Below are 27,747 nucleotides of genomic sequence, written 5' to 3'. Positions count from 1 at the left end.
AGCAGAGCAACGTGCCTCTTGAGTTGGAGAAGTGCTGAGCCTCTTGACTGGAGTGTGATTCAGTTTTAATGAGATGGAGGTGAATGAGGAGCTGGCTAACCTTCATAGAGCAAAACAAAAAAAAAAAGTTGATGCTCATCATCTGTCTCTGTAATCTTTCTAAATTTAGCCAAAGAGCAGCGGTGCTTACAACTGTCTGGAAGGATGACTTTTTTTTTTTTTTTTTTTGGCTTTATCATTAAAATTTAGATTGACATCAGGCAAAGGAAGCTCCACGGGGAATGCAGTGAATGAGACACATTTAAAAAAAAAAAGAAAAAAAAAAAAAAAGAAAAAAAGAAAAAACATGACAAGTTAGGAGCAGGGCTTGGATTTTGGATTAATGCGCCTTTTTATGTCGATTCCTGCAACTCCAAAGAGCGCACAGTAGTAGCAGAGTAGCCTATTCTTGCAAGTTAGATGTGATTATTTTAGACTCAATCCTATGTCGGTGTTGTGACTGTAACTCACTCCACTACCTTGCGAACAAACCCTATATAGTCAGGTTGTTGAGAGGCGACAGCGCAGCGCAGTTCGATGCACTCATAGCAGTGGAGCAGGAGAAGAGTGGCTGCATGTGTGTGTGTGTGTGTGTGTGATCCGATGGTTCTACAACGGGATTTCTCAGCTGCTTTTTCAACTTAATTTAATCAACTTTCCGGTATGAGACGCATCTAAATGAAAAACAATGCAAAAAAGGAAAAAAAATGTATGATCACTATTTAGAGTAGATTGGCTCGTCTTTCAGTGTTGTCTGGCAGTGACATACAGCGGTCTATAGGAGAATCCTCCGAGCTCTACCCGATGTTTGTGGACATATGAGAGAGCACTTGGGCGGTATTTTTGCTCCAGTCTGTAGGGTTTGCGCACAAGGTGTCTGTCAGGCACAAGTTGGAGAGCACCGAGAGGAGTTTGTCAGACTTGCCAATGTGAAAACTCCACTTCAGAACCAAGGACAGAGCCAGCTGCCTGGCAAACATGTTCAAAGTGAACATCTGGAGTCTGCTCGTCACATGAAGAGCTTCACGGTGTCACTGTCGCACGACTTGTGGAAAAGACAGAGCTGCAGATTTGTGCAGAAAAAGACATCAACAGCAACAATAAGGTAAGGAATTACTCTACTTCCAATTTAACTCCAAAGGACCGTGGACGTTGTTTACACACATTCTATTTTTTGCATATCTATCTTTCTTGCTGAAGACACCTTTGCATGTTTTTTGCATTTGAGCAAACCCTTTTCCTCTATGAACTTGAACACCTATAACACACCTGCAGGGAAAACTGAACAAACAGCAGGATAGAAACTTCACAGTTAATGAGTCTCCCTGATATCTGGGGTTACTGTGACTTTGTTTTCTTAATGTAATGAGTCGCATCCACAGGTTTTACTTGATGCAAAAATTCAACACAGTCACAAATTGTCACCGTTGAACAATGCACTGACTTATGGTAAACCAGTCACGGCAATTTGTTTTCATTTTTACCAGATCTACTATGGAAGTAAGAGGGCTGTTTTCAGTTTGAGTACATAAATTCATCACTGTATGTTCTTGAGAAAAACAGACAGATTGTTTCATTTTCTCACGTGTGGTGGGAAGATAAGAAGCTAATGGAAGGTGTCAGGCTGCTGCATTTCTGTTTCCTCATTCTGCACCTTCATGAGTGTTATGATCACGTTTTGCTCAATGCTGCCACCCATCACCTCTTTTCCAAATAATCCAACCTGTTGTTGTATTGTCTCACTCTCATAGCTGCACTTTGTCTCTCCTGTGTTAATTTTTTTTTTTTTCCCCTTTTGAGTTGAATAAAAGATAAGGGAAGCATTCTAAAGAGATAAACATGCTGACAATCAGATGTCATTGTTCAGTGTTAATGGGATGATGCACTGATCTGTGCACAGATTCTCTATCAGCTGGCTGCTGGCCACCACTGAGGCATCATAATTCCTTCAGCTGACAAGTCCAGGTGGAAGGATATACTGTGTCCCCACGGGAGGAGATAATGATAGAAAGCATCACTGCAGACAGAGCTGCAGGTTTTTTAGTCTATTTTTTGGATTTAATGCATTGTAAATAAGGACCACATGCTTTGATGATGTAGTTAACAGTGAGGATCAGATAGACAAGTCAGGTTTAATATGAGTTTACTGTTCTGAACAAATATCCCACAGTCTCCCAGATTCTGGACAAAAATCTGATACATTTCATAACAAAAATTATACCTGGTTTAACTAGGAAACAAGATGACACTGATATGCCACAAATTATCATCCTATCTATTTTAGCCTTGTTAAATTTTGAAAGCAATATTTTAATTAAGTCTCTTGGGCCTTGTGCTGTATTTAGGCTGTTATTACTCAACAGGATTAATCATTCATGTATAGTGGATTAAACACTAAATTAAATGCCGTGTCATGTTCATTCAAGTATTTAACAAAAGTGCACACATAAGGGCTAAGTGCCAAACAAACCCGACAGGGAAATCTAAATGTTATGCATGAAACTACTGAAAAAATCCCCAATTTACTGCACGTTAAATTACAGATTTAATAGATCTGTGTAGCAGTGGACCACATAAATGTTAACCAAAAAGTGGTTAGTCATCAGCATCAGGTTTTGCCCTCAACCCCTTAATCCATCTTCCAGACATGAAAGTTATTGTGTTTCTCCGTTGATACAAGTGCATAGTACACAGTACGTGCCAATCACCACCATTGCTGAAAGCGACTCTGCGGTGAGTCATACATTACACATTAGCTGTATTTGGATAAGACAATAAGAAATGGTGCATCTCTATGCTAATGTTGGAGAAATCCTCTCTGTGCTGAGTGGGAGCGGTAATGCATTAGCTGATGGTTCAAAGCTGAGTAAAGCACACTGCCTTTTCTTTTTGAACTTGCCTTTCAGAGGGAATATTGTGCAGAGACAGCTGGGGAACGGGTGACTCTATTGGCTGCTGGTATGACAACCGTTTCTACATTAAGAGAGTTTTAATGATGTGATCAAGGGCTGATAGGAGATACTTTAAAGTTAAGCCGAGCCTGAGATTTAATGCTCATGCAAGCCGATAATACTTTTCCTGTTTAATAAGTGTGTCAAATAATTAGTTTGAAATCTGGTTTTCACAGCTATATCACTTGTCCACTTCTTATTGAAATGTCCTAAAAGCTTCAGACAGGTTCTTCTGGACTTTCCAACTCATTTTGACCTAGTTTTCATAGGTCTGCTTAATTGGCTGTTTTTTATTGCACCATTAATTCACACTGTGACCTAGTCTTTACAAGCAGAGAGCCCCCATCTGCTCCAACAGACAGAACAGAAGAGCAATTAGACTCTTAATCTTCAACTCTCAGTTACTTTCTCACCTTGGTTCTAATAATAGGGCAAATGTTACTGAGCGATACCAACCACCTGCACCGATATTGTCTGGGATACGCAGCAGATCAAAGATAAGCTTTACATTATGACTTCATACATGTATAATATGTAATCCTTTTCATCAGATTGAATGGTGGATTCATTAACGCTCCATAAGGTTTCCCACCCACACCTGATGTAATATTTATCTGGGGGGAAAGTCAGCATTCATTACAGTTTTTGCTTCCCGTTTTCTCTGCTGTTTGTTGCTCATGCTGCTCCCTGGGATGTCACAGAATATTTTTCAAAACTCCCCGTAAAAGCATGCTTGGACATACACACAACACACACTGGATGAACTTATCCGGGTGTTACTGCAGAGGCTGGTGTGTGCAGCTCTGCCTGCATACCCCACAGTGAAGGTTTTCCACCTCTGTGCACAGGAAACTGGACACACTGGAACTGAATGAAATGATGGTCAACGGATCATCTTATAAAACCTTTTACATTTGTGTGTAATTTTACAGTGTCAGAAACAAATGTGTAATGAATGGATGAGGTCAGTAATAAGCTTCCTGCTGTTTGATAATGGAAGAGGAGATGTAGCACATACACAGAAAAGCTCTGAGGGTTTACCAATGTGAATCCTCTAGTATATAAACTTCTGGTGATTATCATTGCTGCTTCCTATGAAATTATATTATCAATTTACTTCTGACATATGTGCTACTTTACTTTAAATGAAATAATTTTCACAAATAAATAAATCGACAAAAGTCTCTATATCTAGAAATGTGCAGAAATGTCATGAATTATTATGTTTCAAATAAATTGGATTGCTTCCCTCTCTTTTATAATGATAGGACTGAACACTGAACCAACCTGCCTCCCTGATCAGACATCATAACAACACAGTGTGAAATGTAAACCTGTAACCCCCACATGATAAGAATCTATATTAGCATATATGTCTGACTGCCCACTTTGCTGCAGTCCAACTCTTATTTTTTACCCACCATGTTTCCATGGCAACCCCACCCATTGAGGAGAACCACCATCTATGTGATACCACCTTGTAAGCTACAAATTTGTGCTTCATCCAGGAAGCTCCTTAAATGTCTATAAATGTTTAATACGGTCACTTGACAGGGTGTCTCTTAAATAAAACTGCACTGATTATGTTTAATTGAGGAATCCACGAGAACTTCCCAGGAAGACTTTGTACTCTCATTTTAACAAAAATAACTCATAAGAGTGAAGTTGACATATGAGCCCTCTGATAAAATAGTCCTGTGTGTAGACTATACAATAATATCATAACGTTTCTATAGATCACATTAAGCTTGGAAAAATGAAAATACACTGTAGGCAAAAATCCATACAGAAACTGTGGAAAACCTCTCGCAAGAGCAATTTTAGATATAAACTACCTGTGTTTCTTTCTACATTGATTGTTTCATATAACTGAATAAACCTATAGGTAAACAAATGGAGAGAATAAAGCTCGTTCTGAAAATCGGTGAGTGGAGACAAACCTGTAATTGGATATCAAAATAACACTTTTGTGAAATAGCTTCACAGCTTTGTTTCATTCCGTATCAGCTGAGTAATAATGTTTGTGGTAGAAAGTCTGATATCCCCCCATCATAAACATCCCCAATGAACATGTTTCTAAGTTGCAGAATAATTAACTGTGTTTTTATTCATTTTATTCACCTAGGAAATATTGAACATGCTGCACTTAATAAGAAAAGACTCTAAAGTCATCTTCCTCCCGACTCTGTGAACTTTTACTCCTCTGTACTTCAACCTGCCACTGGATCTTGCCATGCTGAGTGTAGTGTTCTGCCCCGGGTCGCCGACCAAATTTGCCCATTACTTGCCTCTCCACATGCTCCTGCTGGAGCTGCTGATACCAGGAGTCCTGCCCAGCATCTCAAGATTACCCCCCGCAGCCAAACGTGAGATCATCATCGATGGAGACTTGGTGATCGGAGGCCTGTTTCCGGTGCACGAAAAGGGCGATGGGACGGAGGACTGTGGGAAGATCAATGAGGAGAGAGGGATCCAGAGACTGGAAGCCATGCTGCTGGCACTCGATGAAATTAACTCCAGCGACCGCATCCTTCCTGGACTCCAGCTGGGGGCCCACATCCTGGACACCTGCTCGAAGGACACGTATGCTCTGGAGCAGTCTCTAGATTTTGTCAGGGCCTCTCTTACCAAGGTTCATGATCCTGGCTTCATCTGCCCAGATGGTTCCAGACCCATCCAAAACGAAGTTCCTCTGGCCATCTCGGCAGTGATCGGAGGATCCTACAGTGACGTTTCCATTCAGGTAAATGATTTGTCAAGTTCAACATTCCAGTGTCATTAGTATCTTTTAATGGAAAACACAGCCTTTTCTGTTTATCTCAATGAACATGTGTATGACACTATAGGAACATCATGTTAATACTGAATTCTGAATTTTTCAGTACAAACTCATCCAGTAAAATCCATGCAAATGTGGTGAGAATGTGTCTGTTTTGATTTGGTTTGAGCTTAGCTTTAGGCATCATGCTCTTGTTTCATTCATAACCCTCCCATAACAAAATTCATAAAGCTAAACTGTTTAATTAGTCTAGGCAGTAAGTACGTTTTGGTAATGAAGTCAGTTCCTGCAGTTATGTCAGGGGCTTTGCAATGTTTAAACACCTCACCTCACAGAAAAACTGCAATAATTATTTAAATCATACATTTATTTATGCATTCATTTTATCCTGGTCTCAAAGATGGATAAACTCACTTGCTTCAGTCTGTATTCATATTCACTCACACAGACTTTGCCAGACACAGATAATTACCCAAAAATACCCTGCATCTTTAATGTCTTGGCTGAAATACTGATCCTCCTGGAATGTTTCTGTTTGAAGCATCAACATTCACCGAAGCATCCATCACTTTGTCAGCGACTTCATTTCCGCCTTGCAAAGAAAGCTGACCTTTCACACACGTATTAAAGGTTGCCAGAGGCAATGCATCTGAGCATAATTAATTAATTCCGATTGCCCTCACACACCATAATTACCATGATGCACTGAGTGTTAAGGAGACAAAGTGTGTAGGAATAATTTAGTTACACTTCCCATTAAGTCTAGTTCAAAACACATTTATTATACACACACACACACACACACACACATTATTCACTTATAGGTGAACATCGAGACCTATGATACATTTCTAAGTTCATTTAGACCTTTTACTTTTTGTCTGCACCTATTTTTGATTAGTTAACCAATTATCAACACATCTTCATTTTTATACACATTGAAAACAGTACTGCTAATTAAATCAGGTGAATCATGTACAATAACACATATGACTCACTCATAACACTGTAAGCAAAACATGAATATTTAATAAAATAGCTAAAACATGGTGATAAATTGCGTGACTATTTTATGAATATGCACCAGTTTTTGTGCATTTGAATAACATAACTATTCAGAGTGGAGCTATTCAATAAATTAATGTATCACAAAACATAAAAAAAAATAGTTGGATTAGTTTTTTCAACAAAATTAAAAATTAAACAATTCTCAGCCAAATACAGTGTTTATACCCCACTGCTAATTATGCCTCTACCGATTGTTACGACGCATATCTTCTCATCAGAAATTACATTAAAAATGGAACTGTCCTTGTCCAAAATATGAGTTATTATTGGACAGTGTGCATGAAAATAGTCAATTACTCATGTATTTGACTCATTTTTTATTCCCCAGGACAAACATCAATTCAGCTCTCTCTTCACTCTGTTTTTTCAGCCTCTCCAGTGTTTCTTACACATTCTTATAATCTCAATCTCTCAATCACCTTCCTTTTCCTTTTAAACAACATGTTTTTAATCTTTTATGGCTTTGTTTTTACTTTTCAATATCCTCACATTTTCTATCTTGTCTCTACATTCCAGCGCCTAAATAATAGATTGGCCCTTTCTAACCAAATTACTTTTAGATTCTTATTGCTGTCTCTTTGGAAACAATGGAAAATGAATTTGTATTTTATTTATAATTCCTTATATCGCCACAGTAAGTAATACAGAAAATGCAGATATACAAATAAGCTGAGTGCTGCAGCCTCTCTGAGTGACATATCCTGTTAATGTCTGCTAAAACAGTGCCAAAACACAATCCATCCCTAGATGAGTTTGACAGGAGTCTGCAGTGAAGAATGCTTTAACCCAGTATGCTAAAGCTGAAAGGAGAGTGTCTACATACATTCAGATACAGGCAGTCAGAGACTCCACAGTGCATGCCCACCTTATTGTGTGCAACCCAAAAACAAGTAGATAACAGGGATCTTCCCCTGCAATGCTGAGGTCCAGACAAAAGAACAGCATGTTTTCTCGAGCATGAAAAGGAATGTGTGTGAATGAGTTTCAGCCAACCTAGTCACAAAGATTCAAGAAAAAACTCACAACTTTGAGAGCTTTTGTATAAATGTGAATACATACCTCTACTGTCACTATGCTCCACAGTGTCTTTCAGTTCCAGTGTACTATAATGAATCGAACCGTGAGAGCCACGAAGCCCACAGTGGGATTCTTTTTAGAGGTCACTGGTTAACACAGTCCCTTTTTATACCAGAGAGGCACTTTATGTGGAGACGAAGGGCTTTACTGAGCTGAGGAGGACAAATGCCAGAGATGATGCTGTGGAACTTGAGAGGATCTGTTTTTCCCATCTGTGGGGGCATCTCCATTGACTGGCTGAGACACGTCCACCTGTGAGTGGAGAGGAGGCTGACACTGCCTGTGATGAAGGCCAAGGATGAGATGTGGGAAAGATGTGGTAGAGGTGGCAGAATCTCTCCAACCTCAAAGGATTCTTTCATAATTTGCCAAGCAGTCTTTAGGAGGCTTTCATCAGTCTCACACTCATTCTGCTGTATTTAGTTCTACTTCTTATATCCACTCAGATTAATTTTTTACACTCCGTATTGCCATCTGGGATGTTAAATGCAGAGAATCGAACGTGAATGATGACTCAGTTCAAACAGCCTCCACATTTTACAGTTATGAATGTAAATTAGCATCAGGCACACACAAAAGAGAAACAATGCAATTGTTTTAATTCTTTCCACACAAACAAGTTCTTGTGTGTAAGAGTCAGTGGGATTTCGGAGGATCTAACAGCAGAAATGCAATACAGTTTTAATAACTGTGATTTAGTTTTATTATCATCTGAACAGTTTATATCTACAGAAGGAGGAGGTCATGTCCACACAGTTAGCTCAGAAATGACTTTCTCTGATGTGGAAATAGCGACAGAATATGACATTTCTGTTAGTTTTATCCAATAGTTTTTTTTATATGCGCGCATTAACCCCTAAAGACCCAAACAACCACTGGTGACCAAAATCATGTACCAGTATACAATGTTTAATAACTTCTGATCCACTAATCCTATTAGTAATATGTAAATAATTGGTGTAAAATGCAGTTTTTCCTCTTTTTATGATCATCAGATATGACCCATTTGAACATTCAGAGGCTCAGTAGTTACCATGGAAACACCATCATCTTCTACAACATTGATTCACCAGTAAAACCCATGGAGTTGGATCAGTGACAGTGGATGGAGACACTTGTTTTATGTTCAATTAATGATATATTTGCTGAAAAGTTATTTTGTCCTCATTTTTCTCTGTTTCTGATATTATAACAATTAACTTTAATCTGAGCTTTTATGAACATCTACATGATCAGTGCTTTAAATATGGGAAAATACTTGATTTTCATTAAAGAAATGCAAAATACAGAGAATAATATTATAATAAATAGTGATAAATCCCTTGAGAAAGGTTAATAGATGGAAAAATTCATTTAGTAACTAGTAGCACTTGGTCTTTATGGGTTAAGGCAATTATAAGGTGATAATGTATAAGTGTGACAAAACTTCAAGTACATCTGTTAATTTATTTTATTTTTAAAAACGCACCATAGATCTTGGTTGCCTCCAAAATGTAAGTGGTTCCTAGGTGGCTCCTTGATCCATACCCTTTCTTTCCACCAAGTTTCATAAACCTTGCACAGTAGTTTTTACATAATCCTCCAAACAGGGATGGACAGAAGTGAGTGATTACATAACCTTCTTGTTGGATGAAAGAATCACTACCTTGAAATACAAAACACACTTACACAACTACACAATGAATTCTTTTATTTTGCTTGGAGGCGCATTCACAACTTAGGTGTCATTGTGGACTTTATGTAAAACACAGCTCCACTCTGAAGTGTTCTTCAGTAATTTATACTCATACATACACAAAGAAAACACAGAGAACTACAATCACTAAAGAACTGTGAAATTGCTTATAGGAGAGTTCAGCAAGCAGTAAATTAAAAAAAATAATACGGCAATATAACCGCTCTCCCAAACGTTACTGTGGAGCCTGTGTTCTAAAAATTTAATATCCTAACATGTATACCCAGGAACACCCTCTGAATTCTATAAGACCCTTAGACAAACACCGTCTTTCAGCTGCGGGGCAGGTCCTCTGTAATTTGAAGTTGGTGGGTTATAAGAGTTCATATCTGTCCTGTCTTATTGATGTTTAATATTTTTGGTTTGCTGTAGTTTATTAAGTCTGTTGATGTGTCGAACAGAGGAACTTGCGAGGACTCTGTCTTTATTGTGTTTCTGTCTTCACAGAGTGCAACGGGTGAAAAAAAAATCCTGCTTTGGTGTTAACTTCAAAAGGATCTTGTTTATCATGTGATATTATAGCTGATTCCCCCTCCTTCTCCAGCTCTCTCCTCCTAGAAACTGTTATTTTTGAACTAGAAATTTTAGCACATTCGGAGGACACAGCTCCACTCCCTAATTAGCACATGAGAATGTCATTCAGAATGAAGGGAAACATTTCAATGATTTGAAGGTTGGTAGAGTCAGGACCCACGCAGTCAATAACATTACTAGCGTATCGATTTGAAGATGCAGTTTTCATCATCCTGTCTGTCTTCCAGATGCTGTTTTCTCTCTTTGTTCACAAGGAATCACAGGAACAAACTGTTAGTCTCGGCTCAGAAACTCTACCTGTTCTTTGTTGCTTTCAGATAGTGTGACAAGTGCACTGCAATTCAGTTTCAATGACAATAAAAATTAATGGACACTTATTTCATAAACGCTTTACTTTCAAAGTGATATTTCAAAGCTTTGAGAAAAATGCTTTTTCTTGAGAATGGTTCGAAAGGTCATTCTCATGGTGAGTGTTTTCTTAGCAGTAGGAGGAAATTATAGAAAGGAAGTTAAATGTGGAGAAGTTACCTCTCAATAAATAGAAAATACACTTTGTCTTGCTTGTGTTGCCTACAATCAAAGTAAAATGAATTATATTACTGCTGTACAAGCACTGATATTATTACATTGTTACTTATTTATTGAGCTTCTGCTTTTTTTAGTGTCTTCAAAGTCTTCTGCAGTGTATGTTTGTGTGTCTGTGTATGTGTAGTCTGTGGGGTGACTCTGAGTTCTTTACTGTCATTGTGTGGGTGGATGTCTGTACTTGTATTTTTCAGCACACAGATGTATGTATTTAATAATTCCCTTGCCTAACCACTTGTTTACAAAGTCCATATGAGATCAAATTAAACCACTGTTCTCCATATGGGCATTTCCATATCAGACAATGTTGTGAGTGGTACTTCAGGAGATATAGTTATGAAATTATAATAAAGTGATGTTTACCCCTTCCTCACACCATTCAGTTGCTCTTAGAAGTACATTTAAAACATGGAATCAGGATCCGATATAATATCTTAAAATCTACATAATCCTCATCTGCTGTTATATATAGAGAGATATAGGTTAAACTCCCAGAGGCTATAGACTGATACATGAATATTAAGTACCACTTTACAGTAATATAATGGTTTATAATTAGATTATAATATTAGGAAAGCACTCGGAGAGCACAGACCTCCACCAAGGCAGATCAGTCCCCCCCAATCACCACCAAAATTTAATCATTTGTTCCTTGTGCCAGTATCAACATTTCCTGAAATTTTCATCCAAATCCGTCCATAACTTTTTGAGTTATCTTGCACATGGACAGACAGACAAACAAACCAACGCCTGCAAAAACATAACCTCCTTGGCAGAGGTAATAAGTGATTAATACTGTTTTCAAGGTTGCTGTTTGCCAAGTTTAAGTTATTGCTGCTTTAGTTTCTATGTCTCTGTTGAATCTCACATCTTGCTCATTGCTTTACTTTTTAGTTAGTATATTTTCTACCTCCCATTATAATTAGCATACATGAGCCCTACTGTAAAGTGTGAAAAATGCAACAATTAACTAGCAATTAATGTTACTTTGAGAGGCCAAATCAAACTTATTAAGAATTAGGATATAATGATAATGGTTAAAGGCTAGTAATGTATAAACACATACACATTAGATACATCTAACATATAAGAAAGCAGCTGTCTGAGGGTTAATAGGAAGTGTATTGTAAATGCAGACCAAGGTTATTATCGTTAACGAAAACTAACAAAATGACGAAAATTAGAATTGAAAAAACATTTTCATTAACAGAAATAAATAAAAACTATAATTAAAAGAAAAAAACGATAACTAACTGAAACTGTATTAAAACGATAACTAACTGAAACTGTATTGTATACTTACAAAACTAACTAAAACGTATAAAAATTATGGATAAAATTCCCTTAGTTTTCGTCTTTGTCAATGTCGGATTGATACGAAATCGATTTATTTCGCTCTAGCAATTTTAGCCAGTGGCCCCATATGACACTTCACAATCCGTCACTTCTCGTCACTTGTGGTTTAGAGTCATCTTCTTGGCCTCTCTACCTGGAAACATGGAGACTAAAGTTGGGGGAAAGCAGCAGAGTTCTGTATGGGATTTATTTGAATATGACGGCGAGGAAGATAAAAGAAACGACTAAAGTAAAACTAAACTAAAACTGAGCATTTAGAAAAAAAATGAAAACTAATACAAACTACCAAACCTTCTCTAATGAATTAAAATTTAGAGAAAAAAAAGTCTAAACTAAATAAAACTAAAATATAATGAAAACTCCAAAACTATTATAACCTTGATGTAGACTCACTATTTAACAAGTAACACATCATGGTAACTTTTGCTTTACAACAGCTTAGTAATGAATGAATGAATGAATGAATGAATGAATGAATGAATGAATGAATGTGTTGACAATCAATTTAATATATAACATAAATGAAATGAGTAAATATTTTACAAGGATAGTGGAACTGTATATTGATAGGTATAAGCATTAACCTACTCTGTTTCCTGTGTAAAAGTAGATACAGCTTGCACTGGGAAGCCAGACTTACTGAAACACGTTTGTACTTGGACCTTGAGTTTTCCTCAAGCTGTCAATGTAAGAACAAACTAGATCTACACGGATGAGCAGGGAAAATGCATCTAAAGTTTAACGTGTGTGTGTGTTTGATGTTGCACCATCAATTAAATCACACTAGCATTTTATGCGCTTTCAGTCGCCTCTCGAGTCATCTTGGCCTATAGCACAATTTAGCCTTGATGCTTTCTCCTCTCGTGAAGCGTTCAGATCAAAGCTCAGAGTGTTTCATACAATATGCAAACATGTCATAGACAGTCTCTACAGGAATAATTCATCATGTGCAGAAAATGAACTATATTTTTGGACCTAATACAACCTCAGGTCTATTTGCACGATGACTGTGTTTCTTTTTCTTTATTAGGTGACATTTTGAGATAATTAATGCCAAACAAAACATTATAATTAGACGTCAAACTGATCATTTAATCCCAATTTGCCACAGAATTTAGACACCGGTGCACTTGTATGAAACACATATTACCCACATTTATTTAAACTAACATTCATTCAAGATAATATATGATTCACACTTGGGAATTTATTTCAACATCCTATGTTTTTTGCGGTCAAAATTTATAGACGTTGGAGTAAATCCAGTGGCAGTGTGCACCTTATCTATTATACATAACATAGTGTATGTGTGGACCATTGGTAAGTGGCTGAGCTGGTGTACATACTGAAGTCTAACTCTGCATGTCATCTACTGTATTTACTGTAGGGCTCAGCGTGACACGTACCTCGGGGACATACAGATGGACTTTCCATGTTGAAAAAAATCATGACAGACATATGAGTAAGAGACTGCCTATGTTGAAGTTCTCCTATATTTTTCTATCTTTCCTTACCAGCCTTGGATCCCGCAGCACATCGATATATATATATATATATATATATATATATATATATATATATATATATATATATATATATATATATATATATATATATATATACATATATATATATATATATATATATATAATCTTCTAGCTTTATTACAGTCATATTAAGTAAAACAGATATTGAAACAAATGGCTTGTTCTAACCTACATGCAGCGTTGTGAGCTTGATCTGTTTTTAATCAAAGCGAGACACCTAAGTCTCACATCTTCTCATTCTCACGTTTCTGACTTTATCTGTTCCCTTTGCCTTTGAAATATAAGCACTCCCTACAGTCCACCTTCATAAAACTGTTATACCACTTTTTATTTAATGACAGTTCATGGGGGAGTGTGACAGTTTGGTGTGAGATTGCAATCAACCTCGCTCTAAACATGTGTTGAGCTATACATAGTACTCATGGGTTGTGATACATTTGTCAGAAACCAGCGGTAATAGTCAGTGAGAGACATAGAGACTTAAACATGAGAAATCTTTCACCATATTTGTTTCCATGTTGATGCAAAGAAGGGTAGGTTGAAGAGTTGGTAAGTTTACTGAGATGCCCTCATGGTTTGAGGCTATGTGTGGGTTATTTTTTTTCCTTTGAGGTCCACACTGTTATTTCAATGGCGCTGCAGTGCTTGAATCCCTTTCATATACAGGCTTTTATCTTTAATGGTAAAAAAAAGACCCTCCTCAATGGCTGATCTGACCTTGTCAACACTTTGATATCTCTTTGTAGCCAAATGAGGAAAGCCTTTCTATCTTCGTATGAGTGTTAAACCCTTCTACTGCAGGTACTTAATAATGCCACAATGCCAAATTCGTTCCATTTTAAACACACCAGCTTCCACCAAGGTTTGATGCCATCTATTAGCAACTAAATACAACCTTACTTGGAAATAGAAATTACAACTACATACCTGGAGGACTGAATTAAATGCACGCATGTGCGATAATCCATGAAATTTACAGCTGATATGTGGTGTAACTTTTATATGGACTTAAAAGGTGATAAATAATCCATCTTTAAAACCCTGTAAAGCCTGAATTATTAAATCATTGATGGAAAATTCCAGTTATTTGAAACTGGAGCCTTTATTGGCCCTTCTGAACAACCAAAATATTTTTTTTTCAAATATCAATTTCCATGTATGAGTTTCAGTTTTGTATCATATTTGATTCATCGGATCTCAATGCTCAATTATTATTTTTGTTTTTAAACAAACAAAAACATAATCTAACTTAAACATTTCTAACAAATTGATAATTCCTTTTCAAAATTGGCAAAGTTCTTCCTCCTTCCTCATTAATGACAATCTTGTATTGTCAGTGGAAAGGTGAACTGGTGAACAAATTCCTCCCCCCTGGTGGATTATCCAGGTATTGCATGTATCAAAGTGTATACATTAGGTTTTTCAAGAAAAAAAAAATATCACACTGATCATGTAGATGGCTTCAAAACTCATGTATCAAATATGACACGTTTGGCATTATATGGTTAAGGATCAGTGTGCAAGATTCAGGAGGATCTGATTGCAGATGTAGAATATCTACCCATAGTCCAGATGATTCTACAGTACTTCAGTAATGATTTACTCCTTTTTGTCTCTTTCACAGCACGTGGTATTCATTGTTAAGGTGCATTACACCAGAGTTACGTAATATCCCCTTAATTAAACAGCCCAGACAGGACAAGCCAAACACTGGCTCTAATGAGGGACCTCTGTTTTTTGTGACCACTGTAGGTCAGAGTGGTGGAATTCAGTTGTTTGCAATGTGCAGCCTCACTCCAAGAAGCCACTAAAAATCACATAGTGAATCTTTAACTGGGACGATGACCAGACCGGTCAAATATGGAGACACAGTAGGTCTGGAATAAAAGTCGTCACAGACTGTTAAAGAAGACATGATTAAAACTCTTTTTCTTGACATGTCTTCTTGCCATATGGTATTTGTATGGCTGCATAGTCTCTGATAAACAATTATGCAATCACAGTACTGAATATAGAATACAGCATGACACGTACACTGCAAAGAAATTCCCAATGGACAGTTGTGCTTTAAAGAAACCCAGAGGAAGGATCCATACTGTGTCATCTCTTCCTGAGCAAATATTGCAGAAAAGCATTCTTTTAATGAACCCTCATCATAATTGTACCCAAACAAGACCTAACTGCTGAATATACTGTTATGATCACTATGACGTATGATATACAACCTGCAGTCCTAATGAGGTCATTATTCTAATTATTGTAACAATTTGCAAATGCTGCAGTTTTGCCACTGTACTTATCCTCACAACAGAAGCAGTCATATAATTTCCATATTTTAAAAGAGTTGTAGTCATCTTGAGAATATTTCTTTATACACTTGCACTATGCAGCATGGTACTGTGAAGGAGAAGACATAAGGAGTCTATGGTGCAAATGCAATTATCATTCTTTTTTAGATATCCTTGATCTGAGCTGTGTCACATTTGGGAACCATTTTGGATTTTAAACCAGTCGACTATGAAGAGCTCATCTAATTGCAGTCTCAACTGTTGTTTTCACCGCAACTGAGTCAGAGAGTAGGCAAAGTATTTTTTGTCTTCACTAGGATTTGGTTCAAGTAGAAGTTATAGTTATAGAGTGGATATGATTAGAACTAGCATAAATCTAAAATTAAAACAGTTCTACAATAAGCACCAGTGCAGACCCATCCACTGTAATGTACTGTATGAAACGTCTGAACCACGGCTGTGACTGTTTTTATCTGACTTGTTGATGGAGAGAGTGAAACGGAAATCCTGCACGAGGATGAACATATGGTTCCTGTCACACACTCCAGTGCCATCCTGAAAGGTGTGCTGTCAAGTTTCTCCAAGAATCTATTGATGAAGGCCAACTGCCTGTCTGAAAATCCTGCAAGAGGAAACTACCTTGTTACCATGCGAGTGTGACTGACTGGCTCAGTGTATCCGCTCATATGTTAACCTTCAGCATTTGGCATCTTCTATATCCATGGAATCTTAATAAAATCTTAATCTTAATAAAATCAGTGCTGTAAACAGGAATCTAATCAGTCTTACACATGCACTTACAAATTAGATCATGTCTATCAGTGGGTAATTTATTGAGATCTCTGCCCTATATTCTTCCAGAGATGTTGGAGAGGACTACTGCCGGGTGCAGTACGCTTGTCTAAATATATCATATTTACTTCATTCATCCCCTCAAGAGCTTGTACTACCACTGTGTTTTCTCTTGGCATTTATCTATGGGGCAGTTTAGCTAAAGGAGGTTAAGCACACAGCCATACTCAGATCAGGGTAAACGTCAGTAATTTCTGTGGAAATCAGAGCAGGTTTTTTTTTTTTCCATTTCCAATTCTAGGTTATTTGCTGTTAGTCTTGCTCAACTAATGCACGTTTACAGATGATTCACTTCATATTAATGCTCGTCATAGCAAGAAAAGATGTAGGTGTCTAGAAGGACAATTGTGTAGTCATGAACAAAATCTTGAGAAACATGTTCAGGTCATGAGCTACATGCAAAAAAAAATGCTTGTGACTCATAATATCACAAATTAGATTGATGGCTCTGTTAAAGTTCTTCCGGATCAGAATGAATGAGCTGTAAGAGAGAAAAGTATTTTTAATAGGACTTACTGTGAAAGTGGAAGGTTGCAATTACATCCATGGGGATGCCATTGTTTGGTATGCCTCCAGGCATACAATAACGCCTGAGGGAGGAGATAGTCATATTAAAGCTCTTGGGTATTCACTAATCACCACAGCGTCTCATGAGGAATCCTGAAAAAATGACAAGTTTTCACCAGCCCCCGTCATAGTTAGTTCTGTAATGCTGTGTGGGAAAATAATTGCCATGGTTTTATGTTGTGACTTTGGCACAATGATTTCAGCAGGTTTGTGTGCAACACAGATGCCTTGCTGAGTCTAAGATTATTATCCATCCCTGTTGAAATCAGCACACACAGCGATCTTCTCCAATAAATCAATGTATTTCTCGGGGTTAAGGTGGGCATCATAACTCTTGGCAAATTTTAATGACTACGTAGACAGAACAGCTTTAACCAGGGAACACAGCACAGCATACTGATACAATTCTTATCTCTGTGCCATTGTTGTTGCTGTTATTTGCCACTATCTGTTCATGGATTTGTGCCACTCATGGTGTTGTGGTTCTCTGACAGCATTAACAGTCTCAGATAAACAACGGATTGTTCCTGTTTATACTGCCAATCTCTTCCATGGAGGTGAAACCCATCAGCTCTCCACTTGAAGGGTTATACTTTAACAGATAAGATGTATATCTACAAATGGGAAAAGAAAAATGCTTTCCAAAAATCATCTGCAACCTGCAACCTGCAATCTGCAATCGAACTACTGAGCCTAATAAAATATTTCCCTTTTTTCCTCAAGGTGGCCAACCTACTGCGACTCTTCCAAATCCCTCAGATCAGTTATGCCTCCACCAGTGCAAAGCTCAGTGATAAGACTCGCTATGACTACTTTGCTCGCACCGTGCCCCCTGACTTCTACCAGGCCAAAGCCATGGCTGAGATCCTTCGTTACTTCAACTGGACCTACGTGTCTACGGTTGCGTCAGAAGGTGACTATGGTGAGACTGGCATTGACGCTTTCCAGCAGGAGGCCCGCACTCGCCAAATCTGCATTGCCACATCAGCCAAGGTGAGCCGCTCCATGAACCGCCAGGGATATGAGAATGTGATCCGCTCCCTGCAGCAGAAGTCCAACGCCAAGGTGGTCATTCTGTTCACACGCAGTGAAGATGCCCGTGAGCTGCTGGTGGCTGCTGCACGAATGAATGTTAGCTTCACTTGGGTGGCCAGCGATGGATGGGGAGCTCAGGAGAGTGTGGTGAGAGGCAGTGAGACGGCAGCAGATGGAGCTTTCACCATTGAGCTAGCCTCCTACCCGATCAGAGAGTTTGAAGACTACTTTACTAAGCTGAACCCATACACAAACACAAGAAACCCATGGTTCAAAGAGTTCTGGGAGCACCGTTTCAACTGCAACCTCCAGCAACCGGGCTGCAGTGAGCACAGTCTACGAGATGGAACTTTTGAGCAAGAGTCCAAGATCATGTTTGTGGTAAATGCAGTCTATGCCATGGCTTATGCTCTGCACAACATGAGGCAAGCTGTATGTTCTAACACATCCAAAGTCTGTGATGCCATGAAACCAGGTAACGGCAAGAGGTTCTACAAGGAATTCATCCTGAAGACCAAATTTGAAGGTTAGAAAAGTGAACAGAAGCACTGATTAATAGATGTAATGCTTTAAATATGTGTGGGTACTCCTATGAATTTTCTAAATAGCTGAAAACTAGATTAAATTTTCCACAGCCTTTGTAAATCAGCATGGAATTGGATTTAGACTTCAAATGACATCCTCTGTAGCACTGAAAAAGGACTTTGTAATTATTCAATAGGCAGAAATAATCCATAAAATTGCATGTTTGGTCGTATCTGGAACAGTCTATTTTGAGAATCCAGTTGATGAATGAATATCTTAATTTAGATGAACTAAAATAGCACAAATTCAGAGTTAAATTCCACTGCATTATATACCAAAATAGTTGCAAAGTTTTATTTTATGATATTGGCCAACTTATGTAACTATACTGCAGCACTTGGAGGAATGACCTGTTTTGTATTTCTGCTTTGTTCCAGCTCCATTCAGACCTCCGGACACAGAGAATATGGTGCGATTTGACTCTTTTGGAGACAGCATCAGCCGCTACAACATCTTTTATTATCACAAAGAGGAGGGCAAGTTCATCTACAAGAAGGTTGGTTTCTGGGACCAGAACCTGACCCTTAACACCACCATGGTCCCATGGCATGGACTGGTACCACCCACCTCTCAGTGTAGTGACCCCTGCAGGAAGAATGAGGTGAAGAGCATGCAGCCTGGAGATGTGTGCTGTTGGATCTGTATCCCCTGCCAGCCCTACCAGTACCTGCAGGATGAGTTCACCTGTGCTGACTGCAGCTTCGGGCAGTGGCCGCTGGAGAACTTAACTGGGTGTTACGATCTGCCTGAAGAATATATCCGATGGGAAGATGCCTGGGCCATTGGACCTGTCACCATCTCCTGCCTGGGTATTCTGTGCACTCTGTCAGTGATTGGTCTCTTCTTCAAACACAATGAAACTCCTGTGGTTAAAGCAAGTGGACGTGAACTCTCCTACATCCTGTTACTGGGAGTGTTGATGTGCTACAGCATGACCTTCATCTACATCACCAAGCCTTCCACCGCTGTCTGCACCCTACGTCGTCTAGGCCTCGGCACCTCATTTGCGGTGTGTTACTCAGCTTTGTTAACCAAGACCAATCGAATCGCTCGCATCTTCAGCGGGGTTAAGGATGGAGCCCAGCGGCCTCGCTTCATCAGCCCTGCTTCCCAGGTAGCAATCTGCGGTGCTCTTATCTCTTGCCAGCTGCTTGCGGCTGTGATCTGGCTTCTGGTGGAGGTGCCAGGGGTTCGGAAGGAGGTGAGCCCAGAGAGGAGAGACGTGGTCACCCTTAAATGCAACTGCAGGGACTCCAGTATGCTCATGTCACTCACCTACAACTGCATCCTCATCATCCTCTGCACTGTTTACGCTTTCAAGACCAGAAAGTGCCCGGAAAACTTCAATGAGGCCAAATTCATTGGGTTCACCATGTACACCACCTGCATCATCTGGCTCGCCTTCCAGCCCATCTTCTACGTCACTGCCAGTGACTACAGGGTAAATATCTATAAATATGTTTTTAAAACATCAATTAGGTATTCATTAGATATATTTCTAGAAACATTCTATAAAATAATGTAAACTCAGGCTATAAATGTCTATCCCTTGTGTCCTCGAAATTCCTGAAAAAATGTGTCACTTTCACATTCTATTTGATTATTGTCACGCAGACTCCTCATGAAAGACCGAGTTCTCTTTTCATGTGAGTTGAAGAATCTTTCAAGATGAGAACAAAGACGGTGGAGACAGATCAGACCTGAATCTACGGATACAAATAATTAATGATAGTCAAAGTGATTCATGGAATCATGCCTTTACTAAATGCTTAATGACACATTTTAAGGGCAAAAGATAAACTCTGGAGATTTATTTAAACAGTGATTGTGATACGACTAAGTCAAAGTTGACCCTTTGTGAACTCGGCAAACAGTATTATGACCTGCAGGAACAGTAACTGTAAGTAGGGGCACTGAGTCCGGGCTTGTTTAGTGGCGTTGCCTCCTGAATAATTAGGTGAAATTTGACATAGTTGTTGCAGAGCTGTCACACTGGGATAAAGATATGCAGCTTTCCACAATAGGCTGAAGGCTGCATTTAACCCTTATCAGAGAGATAAAGATGAACTGAATATGCATATACACATTACTCTACTGTTGGTAGAGATGGTACAGACCAAGAAATGAGAATTTACATTTTATTTTATTCCAAGTACAAAATTTATAGCTAGAGGAATTAATCTATTATCTTGTGTAGTGTTAAATAAGACAAATAAGACAAAACAAAGCATATAAAGCTGACAGACCATGTAAGTTATGAGTGCTGGTGCCTTAGGCGGACTCAAGGCTACTGCCACAGCATTTGGTCAGGGTGTGGAACGAGGCCTTTGTTGTGCAAGCAGATGGGGGGGAGGTCTAGGATCACACAAGCTTTGTATCATCACGAGGCACCTCAGGCTTTTCATGTCTGTAGTGATCAGGTTTTTTGGCACCCAAACCGTAAACCACAAGCCTTTACCTTTCCTGATCCACAGTGGGATTTATGAGAGCAGCTCAACAGTGTAGGACATTAGGCTGCATACTGGAAATAAAGCATGCAGAGTAATCGAAAGAATGAAAGGTTTGGCACTACAACACAGACCTTGTTGCTTAGGTTCTGTGTGACACCAGTAATAATAGCTGTGTTGCTATGTTTCAGATTAGGATGGGACGGTGCAGAAATATTCTAATGAGAGCTGAGTTTTGCTGCCCAGTGAATCATGATGAACCCAGTGTTTCCCAGACTTTATTTTCCCTCATATTTTTGCTCTTTTTGGTTTATCAAACTTAACGTTATCACTGTAGCAACAATAGATTGTAATTCACTGCACACTCATTACTATTAGAATCCATTTTTATGACTTTGCCATAAACACAAACTCATAAACTGATAAACGTATTCTCTTTGATGTCTGCTGTAAACTAAGCACACAATTTGATTCATGTAACCTGATTGGTGCTTTATAATCATGGTATAAAAAGCTGTTTAATAGAAATAGTCCGTACAAAGTCCTCTCAAAAGAGATAAGGAGTGGAAAACAAAAAACAAGTAAAGCTAGATTACCCACAGCTGTGTTGTTTTTTTTTCTCCACCCATTCTCATATTTCTGCAGTGTTGTTGTTGTGTGTTGTGTTTAGGAGGGATTTCACTTCATGCTGTGGTTCTGCAAATAGAAGTTCCTGGACTGCAGGGGTAACCAGTGGGGTGGGAAGAGATGGTGCTCAGGAAGATGACCCCAGCAGTCAGCTCACATTAGCAGCTGAAATATGACTAACGAAGCCCTGACTTCCCAGGACAGCAGCTGTGCTTATCCAACATAATTCTTCTAGCCGACGTATTCATACATATACAAATGCACATTAGAATTGCTAACATAAATAATTTAAAACTTGGACACACACATACATAATTGAAAATGGAAGTGTCACTAATAATTCTAAAATAATAACTACATGAAAAACAACAGGGCATCACAGATTGTTGTTTTGTAGTGACTGCAGCATGCAGCAGTAGACGTTATCAGGACCGTAGCATAAACTAAGGACAATTAAAGGAGGAGAAATGTACCTTGCATGTGTTTTATTTATAAAAAAGAAAAGAGGGAACACTTCATGGATGGCCATACATTTCTACCACGTGGTTTAGTCATATTTTTTACAGTAACAAAATCAAAAAATTAATTGTAGCTAAGCGTCTCTGTGTCTCTGTTTTGCAATTATTTATTGTTTAATATTTATTTGTAATATGCAATAATTAGACACAACACTGACTCAAGCTCATACAGGGTGGGGAAGCAAAATTTACAATGAACATTTAGTTGTTTTTTCTCAGCAGGCACTACGTCAATTGTTTTGAAACCAAACATATATTGATGTCATAATCATACCTAACACTATTATCCATACCTATTCAGAAACTTTTGCCCATATGAGTAATCAGGAAAGCAAATGTCAAAGAGTGTGTGATTTGCTGAATGCACTCGTCACACCAAAGGAGATTTCAAAAATAGTTGGAGTGTCCATAAAGACTGTTTATAATGGAAAGAAGAGAATGACTATGAGCAAAACTATTATGAGAAAGTCTGGAAGATACTATTAAAGAAGAATGGGAGAAGTTGCCACCCGAATATTTGAGGAACACTTGCGCAAGTTTCAGGAAGCGTGTGAAGGCAGTTATTGAGAAAGAAGGAGGACACATAGAATAAAAACATTTTCTATTATGTCAATTTTCTTGTGGCAAATAAATTCTCATGACTTTCAATAAACTAATTGGTCATACACTGTCTTTCAATCCCTGCCTCAAAATATTGTAAATTTTGCTTCCCCACCCTGTACATTTAATAACCAAATGATTATGTGAACAGGATGAAGGTGACAGCCAAAGAGGTGTTGAAAGAGTGAAATAACACTCTTAACACTGGGGGTGGCCATAGCTCAGATGGTAGAGCAGGTCGTCCAATAACCAAAGGGTTGGCGGTTTGAATCCTTGCCTCCAGTGCTGCTACTCACACTGGTGTATGAATGTGTATGAATGTGTGGTGGTGGTCGGAGGGGCTGTAGGTGCAGATTGGCAGCCACGCTTCCGTCAGTCTACCCCGGGGCAGCTGTGGCTACAAAATGTAGTTTAGTAGAATGTGTGAGTGAATGAATAATGGATCCTCTGTATGCGCTTTGAGTATGCCTTCATAGAAAAGCGCTATATAAATCTAATCCATCAGCCATTATAACAATAAAGGCAGGATATGTGTATTCACGTCTGGTCTGTGAGTTCAGATTTAGAATCAGCTTTATTGGCCAAGTATGTGAACACAAACAAGGAATTTGGCTTCAGTTTTTCTTAGCTCACGACATTATTCAACATAAACACAAACACACTTAAACATAGGCCTAATATAACTAAACATTCAGTTACAGACAAGGACACCAATGGGTTGAAGAATAGTATAAAATAAATATAAATAAGTAGATGTGTACAGAGATCTGGTCTATTAAAATATATGTTTATGTAAATATTATTTACAGTGAGGATTATGTTGAGTTCTGTTGGGAAAGACCTTAAAGGTTAAGAGTAACATTTTAGAGGATTTAAGCTGACGTAAACACATAAATTTAATATAATACAGATAATAGATTTTTATTAGTGTTAAGAATAACTGTGTTTTAATGACCTTATAATAACAATTTATAGCTACAGTGGGAATGAGTTTTAGTTCACCTTATTTATTCTATAGCTTCTAGTTTCTTCAATCCCAGATGCTTCTGCCTCTGCTTCTTTTTCTGGGTGATGGTGGGTGGAATCCAGCGTTAATATGCATTATCATCCTCTATGTGTGAATGTTGATCAGACTTATTTATCTCCTCAAAAAACAGCTTACATGTTTATCTAGTGGTTTTAGTGACCATTATACAGGACAGTGAGGTGGGTGTGGCTCAGCTGGATGCCACTAAATGTAAGACGTTGAAGCTTAGGGCTTTGCAGTATATCAAAGTAATTCAATTACTTGAGGTTTTGATTCCTAAAAATTGGGGAAAAATTCCTAAATTTTGAAATCAGGATCATTCCTCTGGAGAGCTGTTTTGCTCAACAAAATTTCAAAATACAACCTGTTTGTTTCTTATGTGAATGTGCTTCTTCATATATCAGTTTTGTCTTTTGTTCATGTAGCATAAAAACAACTGAGTAAAATTATAAATTGTTCTTAATATTTTTTTTTAAATTGAGATTTAGCCCATGTTGCCCAACTCTACTCAGAGCTAAACGATCAGAGAAAAACATCAGAGGGGACCCAAAAACCCCCCACAGCTTTACAGGGTTCAAAAAATTACAAGTGAATTGTTTGGATTGAACTGAGAAATAAAAACTGGTGCAATCTCTTTCCTGTCAGGTTCAGACCACCACCATGTGTATCTCTGTCAGTCTGAGTGGTTCTGTGGTTCTCGGCTGCCTCTTCGCTCCCAAGATCCACATCATCCTGTTCCAGCCCCAGAAAAATGTGGCCACACTCAGAGTCACGACGAACCGCTTCAGTGCCACAGTGTCTGCTTCTGCCTCTGCTCCCAGCTCCAGCTACTCAAAAGGTACCAACATTCACTACAGACGTCACTCATTGCTCCAGCATCAGGCTATTCAATGTACAATAAAATGGAAGTGCAGTTTCACTGTTAGTTCACTTGTACATTTCCATGGCTTTATACATCTGTATAGTTTTTGTACATATTCTTGCACATACTCTTATTATTATTATTATATTTGTCATATAATGCTTTTATTATTATACAGTCTTGTCTATCTATATATAATTGTGGAAAAAAATATTAGACCACGCTGTTTTTTCTTAAATTTCTTGTTCATTTTAATGCCTGGTACAACTAAAAGTACACTTGTTTGGACAAATATAATGATAATAAAAAAAATAGCTCATAAGAGTTTAATTTAACCCTTTCATGCATATTGGTCACTACAGTGGACAGTTTATTCAGAGCTGTTCTCTTGTATATTCATGGATTTTGTTGTTTTAGTTCCATATCAGTTGACACAGTGGACGCTTATGCATCATCCCATACGCTGTAATTCATACCATTACTGTAACTTTGCTGTTCTTGATAAACCTGATCTGCCGTAATATGTTTGAGTGGAAATCAATTGTTATTTGTTAGAAAAAAAAGTTGGGTTTTTTTGCATATTATCTCCATGAAAAGAGTAATAACTAGCATTAGAATATGTTAAAATGTGAGAAAACATCAGATTTTATTTCATTGTTTTCATATCACTTTCTGATATTAGGTTTTAAACATGTTTCTTTACTTCAAAAATTAAATACATGGACATTTTTGTAACTCCATGAAAAAAAAAAACTTGATCACATTGTTTTCTTCATGCCTATGGAGGAATAAAAACACTCAAGAAAAAAATCTTAACTAAGGTTCTCATAACTAATGCATGAAAGGGTTAAGAGCTGATATTTAGCCATTTTCCATGTTTTCTTGATAATAACCAAAATCACTTAAGGTCTTACATCAATAGCTATGGCATTGTACTGACAAAAACAGTGCTTTTAGACATTCCATGTTTTCTTTTCTGTCTGTTTTAGTCACATGATACAAACTGGAGTTAGTACTTGATTGCATAACCATTGTTTTTGATGACTTTTGTTGGTCTAATATTTTTTCTGCATCTATCTATCTATCTATCTATCTATCTATCTATCTATCTATCTATCTATCTATCTATCTATCTATCTATCTATCTATCTATCTATCTATCTATCTATCTATCTATCTATCTATCTATCTATCTATCTATCTATCTATCGTCTTTCTAGTAGTTTCTAAAAAACCAAAAGAAAAAAAAAAGACAATCAATATGTTGAACTCCATCAAAAACAAAAAAATAGCACATATAGTACAGCTGCATGTTGTACATTATTTTACATTCAATAGTATATATCAGGAGAACGTAGAGGAAAATAAGAATGGGTTTGGTTTAAAGTTTCTCTCCGCATCTTCTCTGGTTTTACAGTGGCAAAGCAATTAAAATCCAGTCATTACATATGCTTTTTCTATCGTTAGTGACAAGATGTCTTATCTAAAGCTCATTAATAAAGTGGTGACTAATTCACAGAAAAAATAGACAGATACATACAGTACAGACAACAGCATTTACATTTCAGAACTACCAGAACTCAAACAGTCTTCAGTCCAACACTACCAGAATGTTTTAATGTGTGCATCGGAGCTAAAGTAAAAATTAATTAAAATAAGAACTGAGATTTAATTATTGATTTCTAAACCCTTATCAGTGCATAATTGTGGAACCTGTGACTGTCATGTTGCATGATTTTTCTCACATCACTTTATCTTTTGTTCATGATATCACTTCCAAAAGTAAACCAAACCATACATTATGTTACTGGTTTTACTTTCTCAGGATCAGCCTCTAATTACGTGCCAGCAGTTTGTAATGGCCGGGAGGTGGTGGACTCTACAACGTCCTCTTTGTGAAAACAGTTTCCTATCTACGCACAAAAAAAACACCCCATTGTCAGTCGTCCTCCATCTAACAGGGCCGTGTATGACGGAGCCCCCGTGCCATCCAACACGCTGCAGAGAGATAACCCTGACTGGGGAAACTGACTGACAGCGGCAAGGATAACTCTAACTGTGAAAGCTCTAAGATGTTCCTACAGCGAGCAGCGTGTATCAACTGTAAAGCCTTTTTGTATAGATTTAATATGCTGTGATTTCCTCAGTTTACAAATAGATGTGATTAAATGCACCGTGCCTTGTCCTCAGAAGTCTTGTTGTCCAATGGGTGGTTGTGAAGCAATAGTGTTATACAAAACAAAAGGCTGTTCTTATCTTGTCCTTAACAGTGCTGTGATTATATCCAAATGTTTTAGATAATGATGAAAAAAGCTATGAATAATAAATCTAGCCCTTCTGTTAAACAAAATATGTAACTAACCATAGTGAACGTGGTGAAAACTAGGGAACTAGAAAATATACAGTAAAGGACATGTTGATGTTGAATGGAATAATGTGTGTTTCTGTAATTTATGTAAATAAAATGTTTTTTAATATTAAAAGATTCATTAATGCTGCATTTTGGGTCCAATTTCTTGACTAGATTGAAATGCAAGCTGTTAAGAGACAGTAATAGGTCTTGTTCTGAATCCCCAATGTAATAGCTTTCTCAAATTTTTAATCTAAGTGTAGAAAAGGGCACGAGCAGATGTGTAGTGTAGTAATAACATGATTTTAAATGTGCCCT

At 37.9% G+C, this 27,747-nt stretch overlaps 1 protein-coding gene across 1 annotated transcript; it reads left to right on the top strand.

Annotated features, from left to right (window-relative positions):
* The first annotated feature begins 383 nt into the window (after window positions 1-383).
* grm2b (glutamate receptor, metabotropic 2b) lies at window positions 384-27,577 on the top strand. The gene is made up of 6 exons (XM_030134817.1): window positions 384-1,144; window positions 5,116-5,733; window positions 18,102-18,939; window positions 19,376-20,439; window positions 24,863-25,055; window positions 26,905-27,577. The coding sequence occupies exons 2-6, from the start codon at window positions 5,224-5,226 to the stop codon at window positions 26,976-26,978; spliced, it is 2,679 nt and encodes an 892-aa protein (XP_029990677.1). The 5' UTR covers window positions 384-1,144; window positions 5,116-5,223; the 3' UTR covers window positions 26,979-27,577.
* The last annotated feature ends 170 nt before the right edge of the window (window positions 27,578-27,747 follow it).

The sequence above is a fragment of the Sphaeramia orbicularis genome, chromosome 5 (genome assembly GCF_902148855.1).
Source record: "Sphaeramia orbicularis chromosome 5, fSphaOr1.1, whole genome shotgun sequence".
Taxonomy (NCBI): Eukaryota; Metazoa; Chordata; class Actinopteri; order Kurtiformes; family Apogonidae; genus Sphaeramia; species Sphaeramia orbicularis.
Note: the sequence above shows the minus strand (reverse complement) of the source record. Positions and strands in the feature narration are given on the sequence as shown.